Here is an 18,220-nt window from a genome sequence, read left to right on the forward strand (position 1 = left end):
GAGAAAGTAGACACATTCCTAATCCTTAACCGTATGTCATTAAAAGTTTTCTATAAGAATAAAACAATATTGTATTTCTTAAAAGGTTGATGTTGTTGCAGTGGAATAGAGCTTGTTAGTTTTATTCCTCATTCATTTGCTGCCAGTTATAGTTTCTTTGAACTTCAGTCACATTTAGCGATAAGCTCTCCTCTCTTTCCTGTCAGGCTCCGCAGAGAAGTAGCCTGTGCTGGCCATAATTTCTCAATACCCACAAACTGTTTTCAGTTACTTGCGTTGGATTTTGGCCCCGATTTGCCAACTCACAAGCTCCTTGGCATTGTTAAGCGCCGCATCTGTTGAATTTTTCTCTGCAATATCTGATAGACCTAACGTCCCGCCCTCGTGGGAGGACACCGGCTCCCTTCTCCAGTAACTCCCGAAGCTGTCCTGTGCCTCTCTCTCCTTCGCCTCTCCTTTCAGGAGTGGGGAGTAAAAATCTCAGTGTCTGCAGGAAAGTTTGGGCTTCCTGATCCGGCCTCTGAGAGGACATTCTCTCGCTCTGCCTCTCCTCATTTGCCCCGCACTCCAACCCAATTCTTTGTGTGTGCTGTAATATCTGTCTGGCGTCCACACCCTTTTCACTCCCCAGTCTCATGTTTGAGAGCTCACCCTTTCCAAGCTCAGAAGCAAGCACGTCACTTGCATTCCGCTTCTCTTGTTCTTGCTGAAAGTCATTTTCTTTCTCTAGATTTCTCAGAAAAACTCTTATCTGTTTTCTGATGGCTTCTTTTCAGGCCTCGTTATTTATTCAGGTCTCTTATTTTTGCATGTCAAGGCAGAAATCAGTATTATTTTTTAAATTCCCAACCTTACTGTCTGATTCCGTGTTTTTTTTTTTTTTTTTTTTTTTAAAAAAGCTAAGTCTGGGGCTGGAGCAATAGCACAGCGGGTAGGGCGTTTGCCTTGCACGCAGCCGACCCGGGTTCGATTCCCAGCATCCCATATGGTCCCCTGAGCACCGCCAGGGGTAATTCCTGAGTGCAGAGCCAGGAGTAACCCCTGTGCATCACTGGATGTGATCCAAAAAGCCAAAAAAAAAAAAAAAAGCTAAGTCTGTTTTGCATGTGAATAGACTAATTTTAATAAGTATAAAGAGTTTCCTAAGAGGTTTCTCACAATATGTTTATTCCGTTACTACTGTTAATAGTCTTGCCTTTCTTATTTCCACGCATCTTCGATTTTCCAATTTTCTGTTCAAGCAAAACACTTGATTTCTAAAAATACTTGAAATTTTGGTAACTTTTAAGTAGTTATCTCGGTCCTAACCCTTTAGGTAACAGATTGCTGCAGCACAAATTATTGCAGTATATTATCTTCCTAACCACACTATTAGGACTTTGGTAATTTTTTATGATGCAGTAAAGGAGGAGTAAGTGAAAAGTTGGTGACCAAAATTTCCTCGAGTTGATACAAAAAGTCCACACTCACTTTATATGTGATGGCTATGGGACTTCCTGGAGCACTTCCGTGTCAACACAAGAACCACCAAGTCGTCTTTTTTTTTTTTTTTTTTTGCTTTTGGGTCACACCCAACGATATGCACAAGGGTTATTCCTGGCTCATGCACTCAGGAATTACTCCTGGAAGTGCTCGGGGGACCATATGGGATGCTGGGAATCGAACCCGGGTCGGTCATGTGCAGAGTCATCTTTCATCACACTCATTACAGCTGTTTTTGTGTCCTATGTAAGTGTGTCCTATAGTTCACTGCTGTAATGCCACACCTACCAAGAATGTAGTAATTCAGCCTTTTAATTCCCTCCAAACTCCAATCTTGAAAGTAATATGTCCAGTCTGGATAGTAAAGTGAGAGAAACGCCAAGAATTATCCTCAGGAGACCACAGAACAAGAACTATGTGTCTTATATCTTTGTATCCCATCATTTTATGCACAGCTTGGCATATAGTAAACATAATTATGTCTTGGATGACCAAAGTTGAGCATATGTCTTTGAAGTCAGTATTATGTTTTAAATTATCTTTCCCTTCTCTTCTCTTTTAGTTGTTGCCATGGCTTGGGGATGAAGGGGTCACACACACGCCTATTGTGTTTGTACATATGGCTGTGATGACCACCTGAGATCATATACTTGTATTTTCATCTGGGTGGTTGTACTCATTCAGTTGTGATATTTGTACCCATTCTGCTTACACCTCCCTAGGGGTTGCTTGTTGCTCACACCTGTTAGTGGAACAACGTATTGTAATATTAGGTAAGTTTCAGGAGAGCATCACTGAAAATGTGTGTGAAAGCTAAAAAGTATTTTCTCTTTCACTATACAATTGTTCCCTTGGTTTGGTTTTACCTACCTCGTTTCCATTCCTCTTACCACTTATTGATCTTATAATCCAAATGTTTTAATTTTGTTTAGTTCATCTGTTTGTTTTCTCTATGTCCCACATATGAGTGACAACATATGGTTCATCTCTTTTCATTTGGTTATTTCACTAAGCATAATATTTTTTAGTTAGCTCCATGTTGTTGCAAATGGCAGGATTTCTATTTTTTTCTGTTTCTGCTGCTCTTGTTGTGTTGTTTTAGGTCCATACCTGGTGGTGTTCAGACTTACTCCTGGCTTTGCGCTCAAGGATCATTCCTGGCATGTCTTGGGAGGCCATGTAGGTTGCTGGGGATCAGACTTGGGTTTGGTACATGCAAGGCAAGTCCCTTTTGCCACTGTACTAGCTAACAGCTGAATAGTATGAGGAGAGAGTGAGTGAGTGAGTGAGTGAGTGAGTGAGAGAGAGAAAAAGAGAGAGAGAGATAAAGCTACAGTAACATGGGGGGTATATATCTCTTAGCATTAAAGTTTCTTTATATATTTGGGGTAAATATCCAGATGTGAGGTAACTGGATCATTTGGAATTTCCAGTTTCACTTTTTTTTTGGGGGGGGGTGTTGCATGCATGGTTGGTCACACCTGGCAGTGCATAGGTACTCAGAAGTTACTTCTGGTGGTGCTCTGGGGGTCATAAGTAGTACCAAGGAAATAAACTGATGTTAGCCATATGAAGCCATATGAAGACCTTAATCCCTATAAAATCTCTGCTGCCTCTCCACTTTTATTTTTTTAAAGGGAACCACAGTTTTTCATAGTGGTCACACTAATTTATATGTGTACCATGTAAAGACTCCCTTCTCTCTACATTTTCTGCACTTATTTCTTGTCTTTTGATTATTAGTTGTGCTCAGGCAGGAGGTGATATTTCATGGTTGAAATTTCATTTCAATTTCATGGTTGAAATTCATGGTTGAATTTCCCTAATAAAAAGGATCTAGCAACATCTTTTCATGTGCCTCATGCTGTCTATCTGTCTTCTTTGGAGAAGTGTCTCTTTAGACCATCTGCCTTTTAAAAAATGATTTTATTTATTTTTAATTGTTGAGATTTATAGATTCCTTGTAAGTTTTGGGTTATAGTTCTTGTAGGTCACCCGGGTGTCCCATGAAGCTCTCCCATTAAGTAGGATGCCTTTTTGTTCTGATGCAAGTTTCTGTGCAGAGGCTTTGAGTTTGATGTTGTCCCATTTGTTTCCCTTTCTGTCAGGGTCAGACCCTCCAGTGTACCTTTAAGGCTGATATCAAGGGTTGTGTCGTCTGTGATTTATTTGAGTTATTTTATGGTTTCATGTCTTACATCGCAGTCTTGCTTATGGTGGTAGATGATGATCTAGTTTCACTGGTTTGAATGTCACTCTGCAGATTTCCCCATCCCACCGTTTATTGATAAGACTCTCCACACGCCATTGAAAACTCTTTGTCCATCATCGCAAATTGTCCATCTGTGTGTGGTTTTATTCCTGGATTCTCAATTCTGTTTCACTGATCTGCAAGCTACAGCTTTACTACTTATCACTCCATCACTCACTATTCATCAAACATCAAGTACCTTTGTGGTGCAGACTCTGTGCTTAGTGCTCAGGGTACTCAGAACAGTTACTGCTTATAGACTGACTGTTCCCAGATCCTGGATGATGATGTTTCTTTGAGTCTCTGTGTCTTTGTAAACTTACCATGGGGGAATATTTCTCTTGCTGGAGACAGATCCTGTCTTACTTCCTGTTGTTAGTGTGAGAAATAGTCTTAAAAGGATCTTCAACCCTTACGTGAAAACATTTTCAACGACTAGATATCGGACTTATGTAAGCCTGACTCCTGTTCCTGGTCCGTGTATACTTTCTTGTTCTCAGACTGCTTGTAAATAAAGCGGAACAGATAATCTCAGATTTTGCTTTATTTGTCCTCGAGGTTAATGAGGCTTGTATGTGACAGGGCTCTGGACGGTTCTTCCTGACTTGACAGATGGCCTTCCTCCAGCAAGGGACAAGGAACGCTGAAGACTGAACACTGATAACGTGTCCCAGATTATGGTCACGAAAGGAAGGACCGTGTTCGGCTGCACTCCTCAGCAGGCCAGATGCTCAATAAGGCAGAAACAGTATACCTGCCACGTTGCCAAGGAAACAGCAAGGGGAGAGGGAGAAGAAAGAAGGCTCTGTGAGGGTTTCTTGCCTTAGGAATGGGTCTAAAAATATACTTACACATCTTTTTTTTTTTTTTTCCCCCTCACAAGGGTAAACGCCACAGAATTTATCAAGGGAATTAGGCATGTAGGAAAGCTCAAGGGATGTTGGGAGGAGGGGCAAGGAGAAGAAGGAACAGCAGAGAAGAAAAATACTCATGTGCTTTATGTCAGTCAGCTTTCAGATGATGCTGTGCCCAGATGGAAAACTAATTTTGGGGGGGATGTTGACAGTGAGTGGTGAGACACCCAGCAGTGCTCAGGGCTTTTTCTTGGCTCTGATCACTCCTGGAGGGGCTTGGGAAACCATAAGGTGAGCACCGTACCCTCTATACTATGTGTTTGGCTCCAAACTGATATTTTTCAACATCCATGTATTGTTTATTTATTTATTTTTGACAATATGCAAGTATTGAAAACTGTATGGCAAGGAAAATGACATACTTAAAATATATGTCCTATTGAAGGTAACATGTTGATTTTCATATTAAAAAGAATTTCAGGGGCTGGAGCCATAGCACAGCGGGTAGGGCATTTGCCTTGCACGTGGCCAATCCGGGTTCAATTCCCAGCATCCCATATGGTCCCCCGAGCACTGCCACCAGGAGTAATTCCTGAGTATATGAGCCAGGAATAACCCCTCTGCATTGCCGGGTGTGACCCAAAAAGCAAAAAAAAAAAAAAAAATTTAAAAACCACATTTCATCTCCGTTTTTCCTTTAAATGTATTTCCTTTAAATAAAATTTCCTTTAAATGATTTGCAAATGTAATTATATATAAGCATGTGAAGCAAGGTTCTGTTAGAACAGCAGAGGCTGAAATTGCACTTTCCTTATAAATAGCTGAGAAATAAGTTCTTGGGGTGGCTAGAGTTGGCTTATCTCAACTCCCTTTCTGAGCCTATTGAAGCTGTTCAGAGTCATTCGATGTCCACATTGATTTTTCTCTTTCATGAATTATACATGGTGATGCCCCTTTTATATTGCTGCATAACACATTAACATAAATATAGCAGCTTAAAATATAACACACATTTGCCTTCTCCTTATTTGCGTGGGTCAGCAGTTACAGGCAGAACTTGGGGTGGGGGTGGGGGGCTCCCATGCTGTAGGACTCACAAGGCTGTAATCAAGGGTTTCTAGGCTCTGATCTTATTTGCAGGCTCCTCTAGGAGAGAATCTCTGCCCAAGCTCTCTTGGGCTGCTGGCAGTCTCTCTGCTGTCTGAGAGCTTCAGTTTCCTATTGGGGGGGTTTGTCGTCAGCCCACTGCCCCATGGGCCTCTCCACGTGGCCGCTTCACTGAGCTAGTCAGGAAAGTCGGGCGGGTTTGCTAGCCAGATGGTATCTTACATGTCCTTTGTTAGAAACAAGTCATCTGCCCATCCATATTCAGAGGGAGGGAGTTGCATAAGGATATTAGCAGAGGAGGCAGGGGTCATCGGAGTCCCTTTGGAGTTTGCCCGGCACAGAATCATTCTGAGTAAAAGGGCAAGTTCTGTAACTTTCAAAACTCTGCAAGGTGAAACTCTGTTTGACAGAGCATGTGTGCAAGCTCGGCTTTTCAGGTTTCTGATTTTTTATCTTGGGCCCTTCGGTTAATTTCGGAAGGACAGAGTGAATTTGCAACCTTACTTAATGGAAGCTGACAAGGAAGAAGAAATATTGGCAAGGTTGAAAGAGCAATAAGAGGAAAGAAGAGGATGTTTCCTAATTGTACATTTACTTCTCCTGACATAATTTATAGATGAGTAATTCCCCCACCAGTGCCTAAGGATATAATTCTGTGACCCCTTCCCTCTGCTCCCTCTTCCTCTTAAAGGCACATGCACTGGTCTAGAGTATCTGTAATGCTGAGCAGCCCTCCCCCTCACTGTGCTTCACCCCTGCAGCCATAGAGATGTCTCTGGATAATTCCTGATTCATCTGTTTAGGCCTTAGACAGGGTACTTTTCTTGGAAGACATCTTTCTTTTTTTAAAAAGTTTTTTTTTTATTATTATTTTATTGAGTCACTGTGAGATAATTACAAGCTTTCATGTTTGGGTTACAATCACACAATGATCAAACATCCATCCCTTCACCAGTGCACATTCCCCACCACCAATATTCCTGGTATAGTCCCCTTTTCCCATCCTTCCCCTGCCTCCATGGCAGACAATATTCCCCATACTCTCTCTCTACTTTGGGCATTATGGCTTGCAACACAGACACTGAGAGGTCATCATGTTTGGTCCATTATCTACTTTTGGCATGCATCTCCCATCCCGACTGATTCCTCCAGCCATCAATTTCTTAGTGATCCCTTCTCTATTCCATCTGCCTTCTCCCCTCTGCTCATGAAGCAGGCTTCCAGCTATGGGGAAATCCTCCTGGCCCTTGTATCTACTGTCCTTGGGTGTCAGTCTCATGTGATGTTATTCTATACTCCACAAATGAGTGCAGTCGAAAGACATCTTTCTTGATTTCCTCATATCTACTCTGCTGTCCTCACAACTCCCTCACGTGTGTCTTCGCTGTGCATTTCCTGCTTACCGTGCCTTTACTTTGTTGGTTTGCGTGATCTGGACCTTAATGTACCTGAAGGTCTACTGAAATGCTTCGAAGAGCTTTTCTCTTTCTCTTTTAGAAAGGGATTCAACTGATTTCTGTGCTCAGTTTTTTTTTTCTCCCTATAAACTTACCCAATGTATATGGTAAAAATATGAGTGTTTATAACTACAGAACAGCAAGGCAAGTATTCTGTTTTAGTGAATGATAATAATAAAATTTTATCTTAATAATGAAGATCATGCAGTTCATTCCTGGCGTGAGGGGGTTGGATTTGAAGGATATTTGGCAGCCTAGTATGAGACAGGCAATTATGAAGTTTATTTGCTTGGTTCCCCTTCTCTCTTTTTAAAATATCTGCTTTCTTCCACCAGTTGGGATGTGAGAAATGACAAATCCCTGTGTGTTTTTTATTTATTTTTTTGTTCTTGGGTTACCCTGGCTTTAGGGCTATTCCTGGCTCTGCGCTCAGGGAAGACTCTTGGTAGGACTCAGGGACCATATGGGGTTCGAGGGATTGAACCTGGGGTGACTGCGCGTGTAAGGCAAGTGTCTCATCTGAAAGTACCATCTTTCTGGCCCTGTAGTTTTTATGGCAAAACCACCTCAACTCGAACTCCATTTCTTCCCGGGCTCCGCCCTACCCTTATAGCTGTGGATTGGTCTCCCCTTCAGACTCTTCTTGCAGTAAGAACCATGTCAGTCAAACTTTGAATGTTGACTGAGCCTATTGTATTAATTCAAACTCTTGTGACTATAAATGACAGCCTGGAAGTCAAAGTGGGTCATATAAATGGGTGGGGGTCTCAGTGAGTCTGTCTGTATTGAAAAGTCTCCCTACTGCCAGGGAGACGGTCTTCTCTGCCACAGCTGCTGCTCTGTGAAGTCTCTGTGGCTTAAGCGCCTCTCTTTAGCAAGCACCTGTGTGGAAAGGCCATGATGCTCTTTTCAGCGCCCAGAGCAGGCTCTGGTCCCCGTCATGGGCCCTTCTAGCCCTCCTTCCTGACCCCCTTGGACAGAATGACTCTTGCTTATTCACTTTTTTCCCCTTTTGGTAGTTGGGTAAGATTTTATTTTATTTTATTTTTTTGTGGCAAGTACATTTTTAAAAATGAATCACCGTGAGATACAATTACAGACTTATAAGCTTTCGTGATTGTTTCATTCATACAATGATTGAGTACCCATCCCTCCACCAGTGCCCATTCTCCACCACCAATGTTTCCAGTATTCCTCCCGCCATCCCTCCATCTCCCCCACCCTCGCCTCTGTGGCAGGCACATTCCCTTTTACTCTCTCTCTCCTGTTGGGTGTTATGGTTTGCAATACAGGTAGTGAATGGCCATCATTTGGTCCATAGTCTACTTTAAGCACACATCTCCCATCCTGAGCGAGCCCTCCAAGCATCATCTACTTAGTGGTGCCTTCTCCATCCCAACTGCCTTTTCCCCCAGCATGTGAGGCCAGCTTCCAAGCCGTGGAGCAATCCTTTTGGCCCTTATCTCTATTATCTTTGGGTGTTAGTCTCTCATTCTGTTACTTTATATTCTACAAATGAGTGCAGTCATTCTTTGTCTGTCTCTCTCTTTCTGACTCATTTCATTTAGCATGAAATGAGTTGATCCACTTGAATCAATTTTCATGATTTCATCATTTCTAACAGCTGCATAGTATTCCATTGTGTATATGTACCAAAATTTCTTTTTTTTTTTTGCTTTTTGGGTCACACTCAGCAATGCACAGGGGTCACTCCTCACTCATGCACTCAGGAATTACTCCTGGTGGTGCCCAGGGAACCATATGGGATGCTGGGAATTAAGCCCCGGTTGGCTGCATACAAGGCAAATGCCCTACCCGCTGTGCTATCGCTCCAGCCCCTCATCTGCTTATTCTTGTGGACTCAGTTTCTATGTTCCCTTCTCCAGAACATCTTCGCAGATCCCCAGCCTATGTGCACCTTTTAAAAGTATTTTCAAAAAATTCTTTGTGCGTGTACTTAACAATCTTAATAATGAACAAATATTAAGTGTCTTCTCGAACTTGTCAGTTTCTTAGTTGGACCAGGGCCTTTTAGAGGGTGGGAGAGGTTTCTGACCACACTTCCATTCTCTGTGAACGGTTTCATTCATAAACAGAGAAATGCTTGTTGAATAAGTGAATGTGGGGGAGGGGTCCTCATTCTTGTTGATTTGTGACTGCTTTCTGAACCAAGTTTGCAACAAAGCCTTAAAGTCTTTCCTCCTGATGGCATCAAAGTTCTACTGCTATGATCCCCCATCCTCAACCTGACTGGGTGTAATCCCCTCCCACAAACAAAGTGATGAGTGAGAGTATGTGTGTGAAATAATGTCCTTTAGGGCAGTTGTTGTTTTGGTTATAATCTGCTTCATGTGGCATCTTATATATAAATGATAATGAACTATGGAGCATTTATAAAATGTATACATGACCCTTTTTAAAACGCTGTACCAGATCAGTTGTGTAATTGACAGAAAGGGCGGCGGAATTTGGTCAGGAGGCAGCTATAGTGCATCCTCATTTTACTGGTTTATCTTTATTGAATTCAGTTATTTTGATGAGCAGTTGAATGTCTTTTTAAGTAAGTCAGGAACATTTTTTACTACATTTACTACATGCTAACTTTTGTCCATTATCCCTTCTTAGAGATCCCCATAATATCGCAATGCTTAGTATGTGTTTCAAACAGTCATTTCCCACTTGTTCTAAGGTTGAAATGCTGCTTCTTAGTTCATCAGAGACTGATGGGTTGGTCCAACAAAACACAGAAGAACATCCCTTTCTGACTGACAGCTTGGTAACTTGCTTTGCTCAGAGTTAGTGTGATGACTCCACGAAAATCTTAACAGTGTTGGGAAGGCAGACACCAACGCTGCACCATTTTATTGGGACTTTGCTATGGTTCTAAAAGTTTTTATCATTAGAAAGAAAAAGTTCCACCAGAAAGAAGCACGAAAACTCTTCAGTGGTCTTCCTGACATACTCATGCATTCCTTGTTCTTCTCCCTGTTTTTTTTTCCAGTGAGCATGTTTTTGAACACATTAACACCGAAGTTCTACGTGGCCCTGACAGGCACTTCCTCACTAATATCAGGGCTTATTTTGGTAAGTGGTGGAATCTTTCCTAGTTAATAATATGTTGGTTACTAAGATATATATGTATATATACATATGTGTGTATATATATGTATATATTACTATATGTTTAGGAATGAATCTGGAAAAATGCTAGGAGCTTGCAGTTAGAAGTGTGGTTAGATTTATAGAGAAGGCTCTCACTACCCAGGTCACATATTTATAAAATATTTTTAAAAAATTTTGTGTAATCGTATGATACTTTTGTTGGAGGGGAAGAGCAACATGTAAGTAAATTGGAAAATAAAGGAAGCTATAATGCTGCTTCAAATTCTAGTGTCTAAGATCCTATAAAATAAATGTGGCTCAGGTAAGCTAAAAATGTTCTTTTTATTACAGCATTGTTTCAGAGTGAATTTAAGGCATCGTCAAGATCAGGACCTAGAATGTGGCTCAATGGTGGGGCCTCCTCCTTTTATGCGTGAGGCCCCCCGGTTTGATCCACAAGAACGTAGAAAGGGATGTGACATGATCAAGACCAGATCAAGAAATCTAGTTCGATTTCTAAGTATTAGGCAGATACTAAGTATTAGACAAATGATATTTCTAAGCTTCTCCCTGCCTTGATCTTCTTTCCTCTCATTTTTTTTTCGATTCATATTTCTTCCCCTTTTCTTCCCCTATCGTTTCTTTATTAAGTTCTCCCAAATTCTGCAGCTGTGTCAAATTCAGTGCCTACCCAACCCGTGCCAGGCACTGGCCCAAACAGCTGCCACAGCAACATGTGACTCATGGGCCCTGATCCCCTTACCTGGGCCTTGGGGATAAAGTTGGTTACAGACATTAATTTAAAAAAAATTCTCCCAAACAGGCAAAAAGCAATTTGAGAATCACCCATCCTTATACTCTGAGGTAATGTTTTCGGGGCTGGAGCAAATGATTTGCGTGCGGGAAGCGCAGGTTCAGTAGCCAGCACTGTGGGGTCTTTCAAAGCATGGGCCTGGTTCAGCCCCCAAGGCCCACCCACGTTTTTGAAGTCTGGCTCAAACATGGAACAAAGGCATCATTACCTTGGACTCTAAAACAGTTAATAAGCATGTTATTCTTCTAGTAGTTACAAATGTGATTAAGATAGTATTAAAATAGCGTTCTATTCTCACATAGGTGTGATAAATTATAATGCCCAAAGTGATTTAGTTTAAAGCGACCTTAAATAAGGCCAACAAAACCCAGTAGAATTACGTTAATTAAATGACCTTTGAGGGGAAAGAGATTTCAGGAAACTCCCCCACCCTAACCCTGACAGTGAACTCTGTGATTACTATGTGTTAAAGAAATGGGGGAAGAAATAAATTCTAGAGTTGATATTAAAGCGAAACAAGTGAGCTCACACTCTGGAGGCTTTCAAAGGCTTGAATTTTTAAGGAACCAGAGAAAAAAAGGCAGAAAAAAATGTACTTAGGACAGAATTTGCAAACGGATGAGAGGGCTGGTGGGAAGTGGGCAGCATCTCTTTGTGGCCAGGGTATCTTTGACTTCATCTTGCTCCTCGGTGTCACGTGAGGTGCTGAACTCAAGGGAAGAGCCGTTTGATGTTGGTATTGTTGGAGCAGGAATTTGGAGAGCAGCAAGAAGAGCCACTCAGGGCTAGCTGTATAAGTGGGAAAACCCAGTGCTGGATGCAGAGACGTAGCCAGTGGGAAGGGAAGCCTAGGCAGCCAATGTCAGCTGCTCTCTGAAACAGATCAGAATAATGGGTGGAGTAATCGATCAGATGCCTCTGCAGCGCAGGCACCCAGCTCTGTCTTCCCTGGACTGGGGGGACATGAGACGAATAAGAATGCAATAGAGAATGGCTTAGAAAGCAATGAAAGAATTTCCTAAGAATCTCATGTTGACACTTTTGGGCAAAGCCAGGCCCAGAATCTATGTTTGCAGGTTCCTACCTTAACATTCCTCCTCCCCCCTCCCTACCTCCTTCCCATTTGTGTACCAGAATATTTTAGATTCTTTTAAGTCATTCCAGACTATCTCATAACATGTAAATGATGAAAAGCATAATTAGCTTGCATAGGGAGCTTTGAAAAAAGTCCACAAACAAAACTATTTCTTGTTGCAATTGAATTCCAGCCAAAGGTACATCCTGACTTGGTTGTATTAACCAGTGCTGAGAATCTGCAAGTATTCCCTCACCTCTACCCACTCTTTTTTTTTGGAAAACATGAGATTCTCAAATGGAAAAACTTTTACCGACTTATCATTTGTCAATATCCTTTTGTTTTTCTAGCACTGTAGCACTGTTGTCCCGTTGTTCATTGATTTGCTCAAGCGGGCACCAGTAATGTCTCCATTGTGAGACTTGTTGTTACCGTTTTCGGCATATCGAATACGCCACGGGTAGCTTGCCAGGCTCTGTCGTGCAGACGGGAAACTCTCGGTAGCTGTCGGGCTCTCTGAGAGGGACAGAGAAATTGAACCCTGGTCGGCCGCATCCAAAGCAAACACCCTACCTGCTGTGCTATCGCTTATAGCAGGGAAACATTTTTTAATCATTAACAGCAGTTCTGCAAAGATTCCAGTCATGCCTCTGCCACCCTCCCCGCCCTCCCCTGCATCTGCTCACCTGCCGGTTTCTCAGTTAGATCCACTTCCAACCTGCACAGTCAGGAAGTTTGACAGGAAAATGTGTAGTTAGGGTTCTTAGCAAAGGGCAAGTTATGGTCTTTTCTGAACAATTGGTGATACCTGAAAGTTATTTCCTTTCATTCATTAGGCATGTTCAAGTTTAGCTAATCTAAACTGTATTCAAGTTACACAATTGCTTTTCTTAATTTTTGGATAATATCCCTAGTTATTAGATATTCAACAAATATTATTTATACTGCACCATGCTGAGTCGCTTAAACCAGTACATGTGGGATTTTGGCTCACTTATCTGCAGTTGAGTTGGTTTACATGGCCTTGCCCTACATTTTATATAGCGGTTTCTCACGTAATTTACCCCATGTTGAAATTCCTAAGTGGATCGGAAAAATTTCAAATAGAAAAATGCTTTCACATACTTGATAAGTTATTGACAAACACATAATGAAAATGTGGCAACCTTGTAGCATGTGCATGTTTGAGGGGAGGATATTACAAGTCTCGTCTAATATTGCATTTAAATAATACTTTAATATTTTCTTTCCAAAATATCTGCTAAGTATTTTTACTTAAACGTGTAGGTTTTAGAAATAAAAGCCAACCTAGAGGTCACTGGTTCTGGAAAATTAAGGAAAGAAATGTTTGAGGGTGACACTTTGAATGACAGTGACAGTGAAGCTAGTGAGACCTACCCGACGAGAACAGGTAGACTTTGTGTGCGCCTGTTCCTCTCCTGGATGTTGGCTTAATTATGAATCTTGCTTGCTGAGACTTGGGACATCACTCAGGAGTCTGGACACAACCACTTGCTCTGTCCAAAGCCCCAAATGGCCCTTCATCTCTTCTGGGTGTGGCTCTGGTGGCCTCCAGCACTGCATTCCCCTGCCAAGCATCGAACTGTCTGGCTATCTCAGAAAGTAATCCCTGCACCTGCTGTGCACTGCCAAAAAAAAAAAAAAATAAGACTGTCACTTAATTAGAAAAGGCATCCCATGCCAGGCACAGGCTTAAGAACTTTGCATGCTAACTCATTCACCCAGTTCATCACTCCTAGAGGTGCTCGGAGGTACCTTATGGGATGCCTGAGATGGGACCTCAAGCATCCCATGTGGCTGTGTGCATCCTCAGGTTGGCTGTGTGCAAGGTAAACGCCCTCCCTGCTGTCCTATGACTCTGGCCCAACTCATTCATTGCTTTTCGGGGGTGGTTTGGGGGGATCGGGCTTGAACAACACACCTATAGGTGCTTAAAGCTGACTGCTGGCTCTGTGCTCAAGGATCCCTCCTAGTGGTGGTGGGAAATAGTATGCAGTGTCAGGGATTAAGCTGGGGTCAGACACATGCCAGGCAAGCACCCTGTCAACTGTATTATCTCTCTGCCGCCCTCCCAACCCCCACCCAGTTACTCTTTATAGCAGTTTAATCAAAGATTTGTCTTATTTGATTTCTAGGTAGGCTGCTGAGGTGAGCAGGAAGGTAAGCAGTTTGCCTCAGGTTACGTAGCTGATAAAGTGTTGAAACAGGTTTTCAATCTAGGCCTTACCCCAGAGCCCACTGTTTTTTGTCTCTATTTGTTTTTTCTTTTCCTTTATTCTCAATAACATTATTTCTTTTAATTTTCCTATGTGAGGAATTCCGACCCGGGTTCGATTCCTTCGTCCCTGTCGGAGAGCCCGGCAAGCTACTGAGAGTATATTGCCCCCATGGCAGAGCCTGGCAAGCTACCCGTGGCATATTCTATATGCCAAAATCAGTAACAAGAAGTCTCACAATGGAGACGTTACTGGTGCCTGCTCGAGCAAATCCATGAGCAATGGGATGACAGTGATACAGTGAATGAAAAAAATAACTGATTAGGGCTCAAGTGGTAAAGAATATGCATGTTCTTATTCTCATTTTGCCAACCCCTTGGTCAAATTCTCAGCCATTTGTGCAGCTCAGTGAATGAAAGGACATTATTTAGCTTCTTGGTATGGGTTAATGGGGCTGGGAATTAATGACCAGAGTGTGGCTAATGTCCTTTCTACTCTGGTTAGCAGGGCCCAACATTCCTTCTAATGTGGAGGAGATGATGACCCCCTAGCGTACTGCTTCTGTCCTGCAAATCCAGGGGTTTCCCTGAACTCCGCCCGCCCGAGTGGTCCAGGCTCCCCTTGTTGGGTACAGCCTCGGAAGCCTGATGATCACTGGCCTTCTGGCTCGGGAGTTCAGCCTGGCGGCTTTCCTGGGAAGCAAACGATACCCCAGATCAGTTGAAGCACTGAGCAAGGGAAAACTTTTTGGTGTGAGAAGAATTTACTCAAAAAAAAAAATATATAGAGGCACGGACATGTGGAACTAGCTCTTTATTTTATTTTTATTTATTTATTTTTTAATTTTTAAATTTTTATTAGTGAATCACTGTGAGGTACAGTTACAAACTTATTAACTTTCATGTTTGTATTTCAGTCATACAATGATTGTTTACATCCCTCCACCAGTGCCCATTCTCCACCACCAATGATCCCAGTATCCCTCCCACCACACCCACCCCATCCCCCACCACCCCACCCCCCACTACCCCACCCTGCCTCTGCTGCAGGGCATTCCCCTTTGTTCTCTCTCCTTTTGGGTGTTGTAGAGGTATTGAGTGGCCTTCATGTTTGGTCTATAGCGTACTTTCGGCATGCATCTTTTAACCCGAGTGGGTCCTCCCAACATCCTCTACTAGGTGTTCCCTTCTCTATCTCAGCTACCTTTTCCCCCAGCATGTGAGGCCGGGAACTAGCTTTTTAGTCTGTTCAAACATCTCAGTAAATGTGGCGATAGTTTTAGGTTCCTGCATTAGACATTGTCGACATCAGTGTGTCCATCCTCCAGAATCTTCGACTTGCCGGCCTTGATGTTTCCTCAGGGTGGAGGTTTTATTCAGTCACTTTCCCTTCTGCCAAGGGCATTTCACAGATGCAGCACTGGAGGTGCTGATCAGGCACTTTACACAGTAGCTGCATGTCTCGAAGCACTTAGCACTTTATTTCTTGGCACCAGAGATGCAATTACTTAAGTGTTCTGTCCTGAGCAGTCCGGAGAGGCAGGCAGTGAACTCTGATGGGACAGGGCTGCCTCCAGGGCAAATGGGTGTTTGTAGACCCCAAGGTACCAGAGGCTGAGATTATCCTGCAGTTTGATGTAGGAGATGGATGGAAACAATCACAACCTGGTGTCTCCCTTAGTGAAGAAAAGTCAATTTAACTGGCTAAAGAGACATAACATTCAAATGCTTGGCAACTGCCGGTTTTACACTAAATACATATTTACACATTTAAATATGAAGGGGATTGGGCTGTGGCTATGACTCACATGGCAGGTTACATGCCGGGGCCCTTAGTTTGATCCCCTGCACCACACAGTCCCTCTCGGTGAGATCCTGGTGGCAGGGCGGATCACCCACACCGAACCTGGCAGTTCCTATTGGGGGAATGGAAAGAAGATTATGCCTCTTACCTGATAATGCTCCTAGTTCTTTTCCTTTTTCTTCCTTCTTCCCTTCCTTGTTTATTGTACTGATTGCCTATCACACACTGGGTTGTAGCACTCAGCAAGCACCAGAGATGGTGCACCTTGTTATGGTCACCGCAGCTGTGTCACTGGGGTTGCCTTCAGCGTGGGGGTCAGCCGTATCCCTGGTTCTGTCACTGCAAGTTCTAAATGTCACAGGCTGAAAGCCAGCAGTGGGTTCCTTCGGCCACCGGCTTCTCACATTTCCCTTTCGGCTCCTGTGCCCAGACATCCATAAAGCCAGCTCTTCCCCTCGCTTTCACTGCACGGTGCTCCATTCCATCTCTCTCTTCCTTTTCCTCCCCCTCCCCGCCCTGTCCTCAATTAGCTTGCATGGCACAGCCTCTCTCGTCATAGGAGCAATACCTGGCATCATATCCACACCTACTAATGTAGTCTTTTATCTGCTCTAGCCGGGACATGCCCAGTGGGCTTAAAGGAGCCTCTCTAGGCAATGTTTGTTTCAGTGGAGACAATTTCTGGGCATTGTTTTGTGCTTTTCAGAGTAAGTCACATATGTGGAGAAAGCACTCTTCTTAATTTTCTAAAAATGTTGGTAAAATAGCATAAATGCTTGGGCCGGGGCTGTAGTACAGTGGGTAGGGCACTTTCCTTGAATATGACTGATCCAGGTTTGATCCCTTTGAGTCCCTTACACCACATGTGGTCCCCTGAGTTCACTGGGAATGATCCATGAGCACAGCTGAGTATAGCCAAACACCAAAAAAAGAAAATCATAAATGTGGTACTCACATTCATACATGAAGCCCGATATCAGCTGATATGTGTATAGATGTGCTCTTAAATCACCTGGGTGATGTATGAAATTGAAGTATTTTAAAAAGATATCCAGAGCAGGGGCTGGAGCAATAGCACAGCGGGTAGGGCGTTTGCCTTTCACGCGGCCCACCCGGGTTCGATTCCCAGCATCCCATATGGTCCCCTGAGCACCACCAGGAGTAATTCCTGAGTGCATGAGCCAGGAGTAACCCCTGTGCATCGCCAGGTGTGACTCAAAAAGCAAAAAAAAAAAAAAAAGATATCCAGAGCATAATTTATAAAATATAATCAGGAACACAAAGGAGAAAATTGGAGGTGGGAGCTCAGTGGGGCTCAGCTCACCCGGAAAACTTGGGTTTGATTTCTGGCACCACATAGGCCTCTGAATATTGCCAGGGCAGCCCCCAAGCACAGAGCCAAGAGTAGCCCCTGAGCACTGCTGGGCACGGCCCAGACAAGAAAAGAAGGGAGGAGAGAAAGTTAGGATAGTGCACATAAGAATGTGTTCATATTAGTATATGGATTAGGTGTCAAATAATTATATCTTGGTGAAAGCAAGAAATAGGTAAGAATCATGTGTAACTAAAGATACATTTATTGATTTTCCCACTTTATGCCAAGTACTAGCATATATTATTTTATTTAATTTTCATTGAAGATTTAAGTAATAACTGTAACCAATTTTTTTATTGCTTCAAAGTATAAACAGAAATTACATGTATAGCAGAAAAATAGGGAGCTTTGAATCTAGTCTCTCCGATCATGCCCCCTTCCCCTCCCATTCATAAGGGAACAAGACTGGAGGATTGTTATGGCACCTTTCAGTTTTTTTTTTTTCTTTCACTGAAGGAACTTGACTTACATTTGACACAGCACTTTGGTAGACATGTAGAACACCCCAATGGTGGTAATCTTGGAATTAGAGTGAAAGAAACTCCAGGAAGCTTGATTGAAAGGGCTTGTGGAGTGTGGTGAGCGGCAGATGGACGCTGGCGGCTCTATTTTGAAGCACGTTGTCTCTTGCTCTCAGATGAGGAAGGAGAGAGGCGTTTTGGG

General features: G+C 42.9%; 1 protein-coding gene and 1 non-coding gene across 7 annotated transcripts in view; both read left to right on the forward strand.

The window, feature by feature from the left end:
* ST7 (suppression of tumorigenicity 7) overlaps nucleotides 1-18,220 on the forward strand; it is a 294,315-nt gene that overhangs the window by 151,409 nt on the left and 124,686 nt on the right. For all 6 annotated transcript variants that reach the window (XM_055147437.1, XM_055147168.1, XM_055147250.1 and 3 more), the window contains exon 2: nucleotides 10,153-10,235. In XM_055147437.1, the coding sequence (XP_055003412.1) occupies nucleotides 10,153-10,235 (83 nt within the window). The remainder of the gene's footprint in view (nucleotides 1-10,152; nucleotides 10,236-18,220) is intronic.
* LOC129400936 (small nucleolar RNA SNORA5) lies at nucleotides 10,918-11,051 on the forward strand. Its single transcript, XR_008627983.1, has one exon. It is a non-coding gene; the product is annotated as a small nucleolar RNA SNORA5 (small nucleolar RNA).

Source organism: Sorex araneus, chromosome 1 (assembly GCF_027595985.1).
Source record: "Sorex araneus isolate mSorAra2 chromosome 1, mSorAra2.pri, whole genome shotgun sequence".
In the NCBI taxonomy this organism is placed as follows: Eukaryota; Metazoa; Chordata; class Mammalia; order Eulipotyphla; family Soricidae; genus Sorex; species Sorex araneus.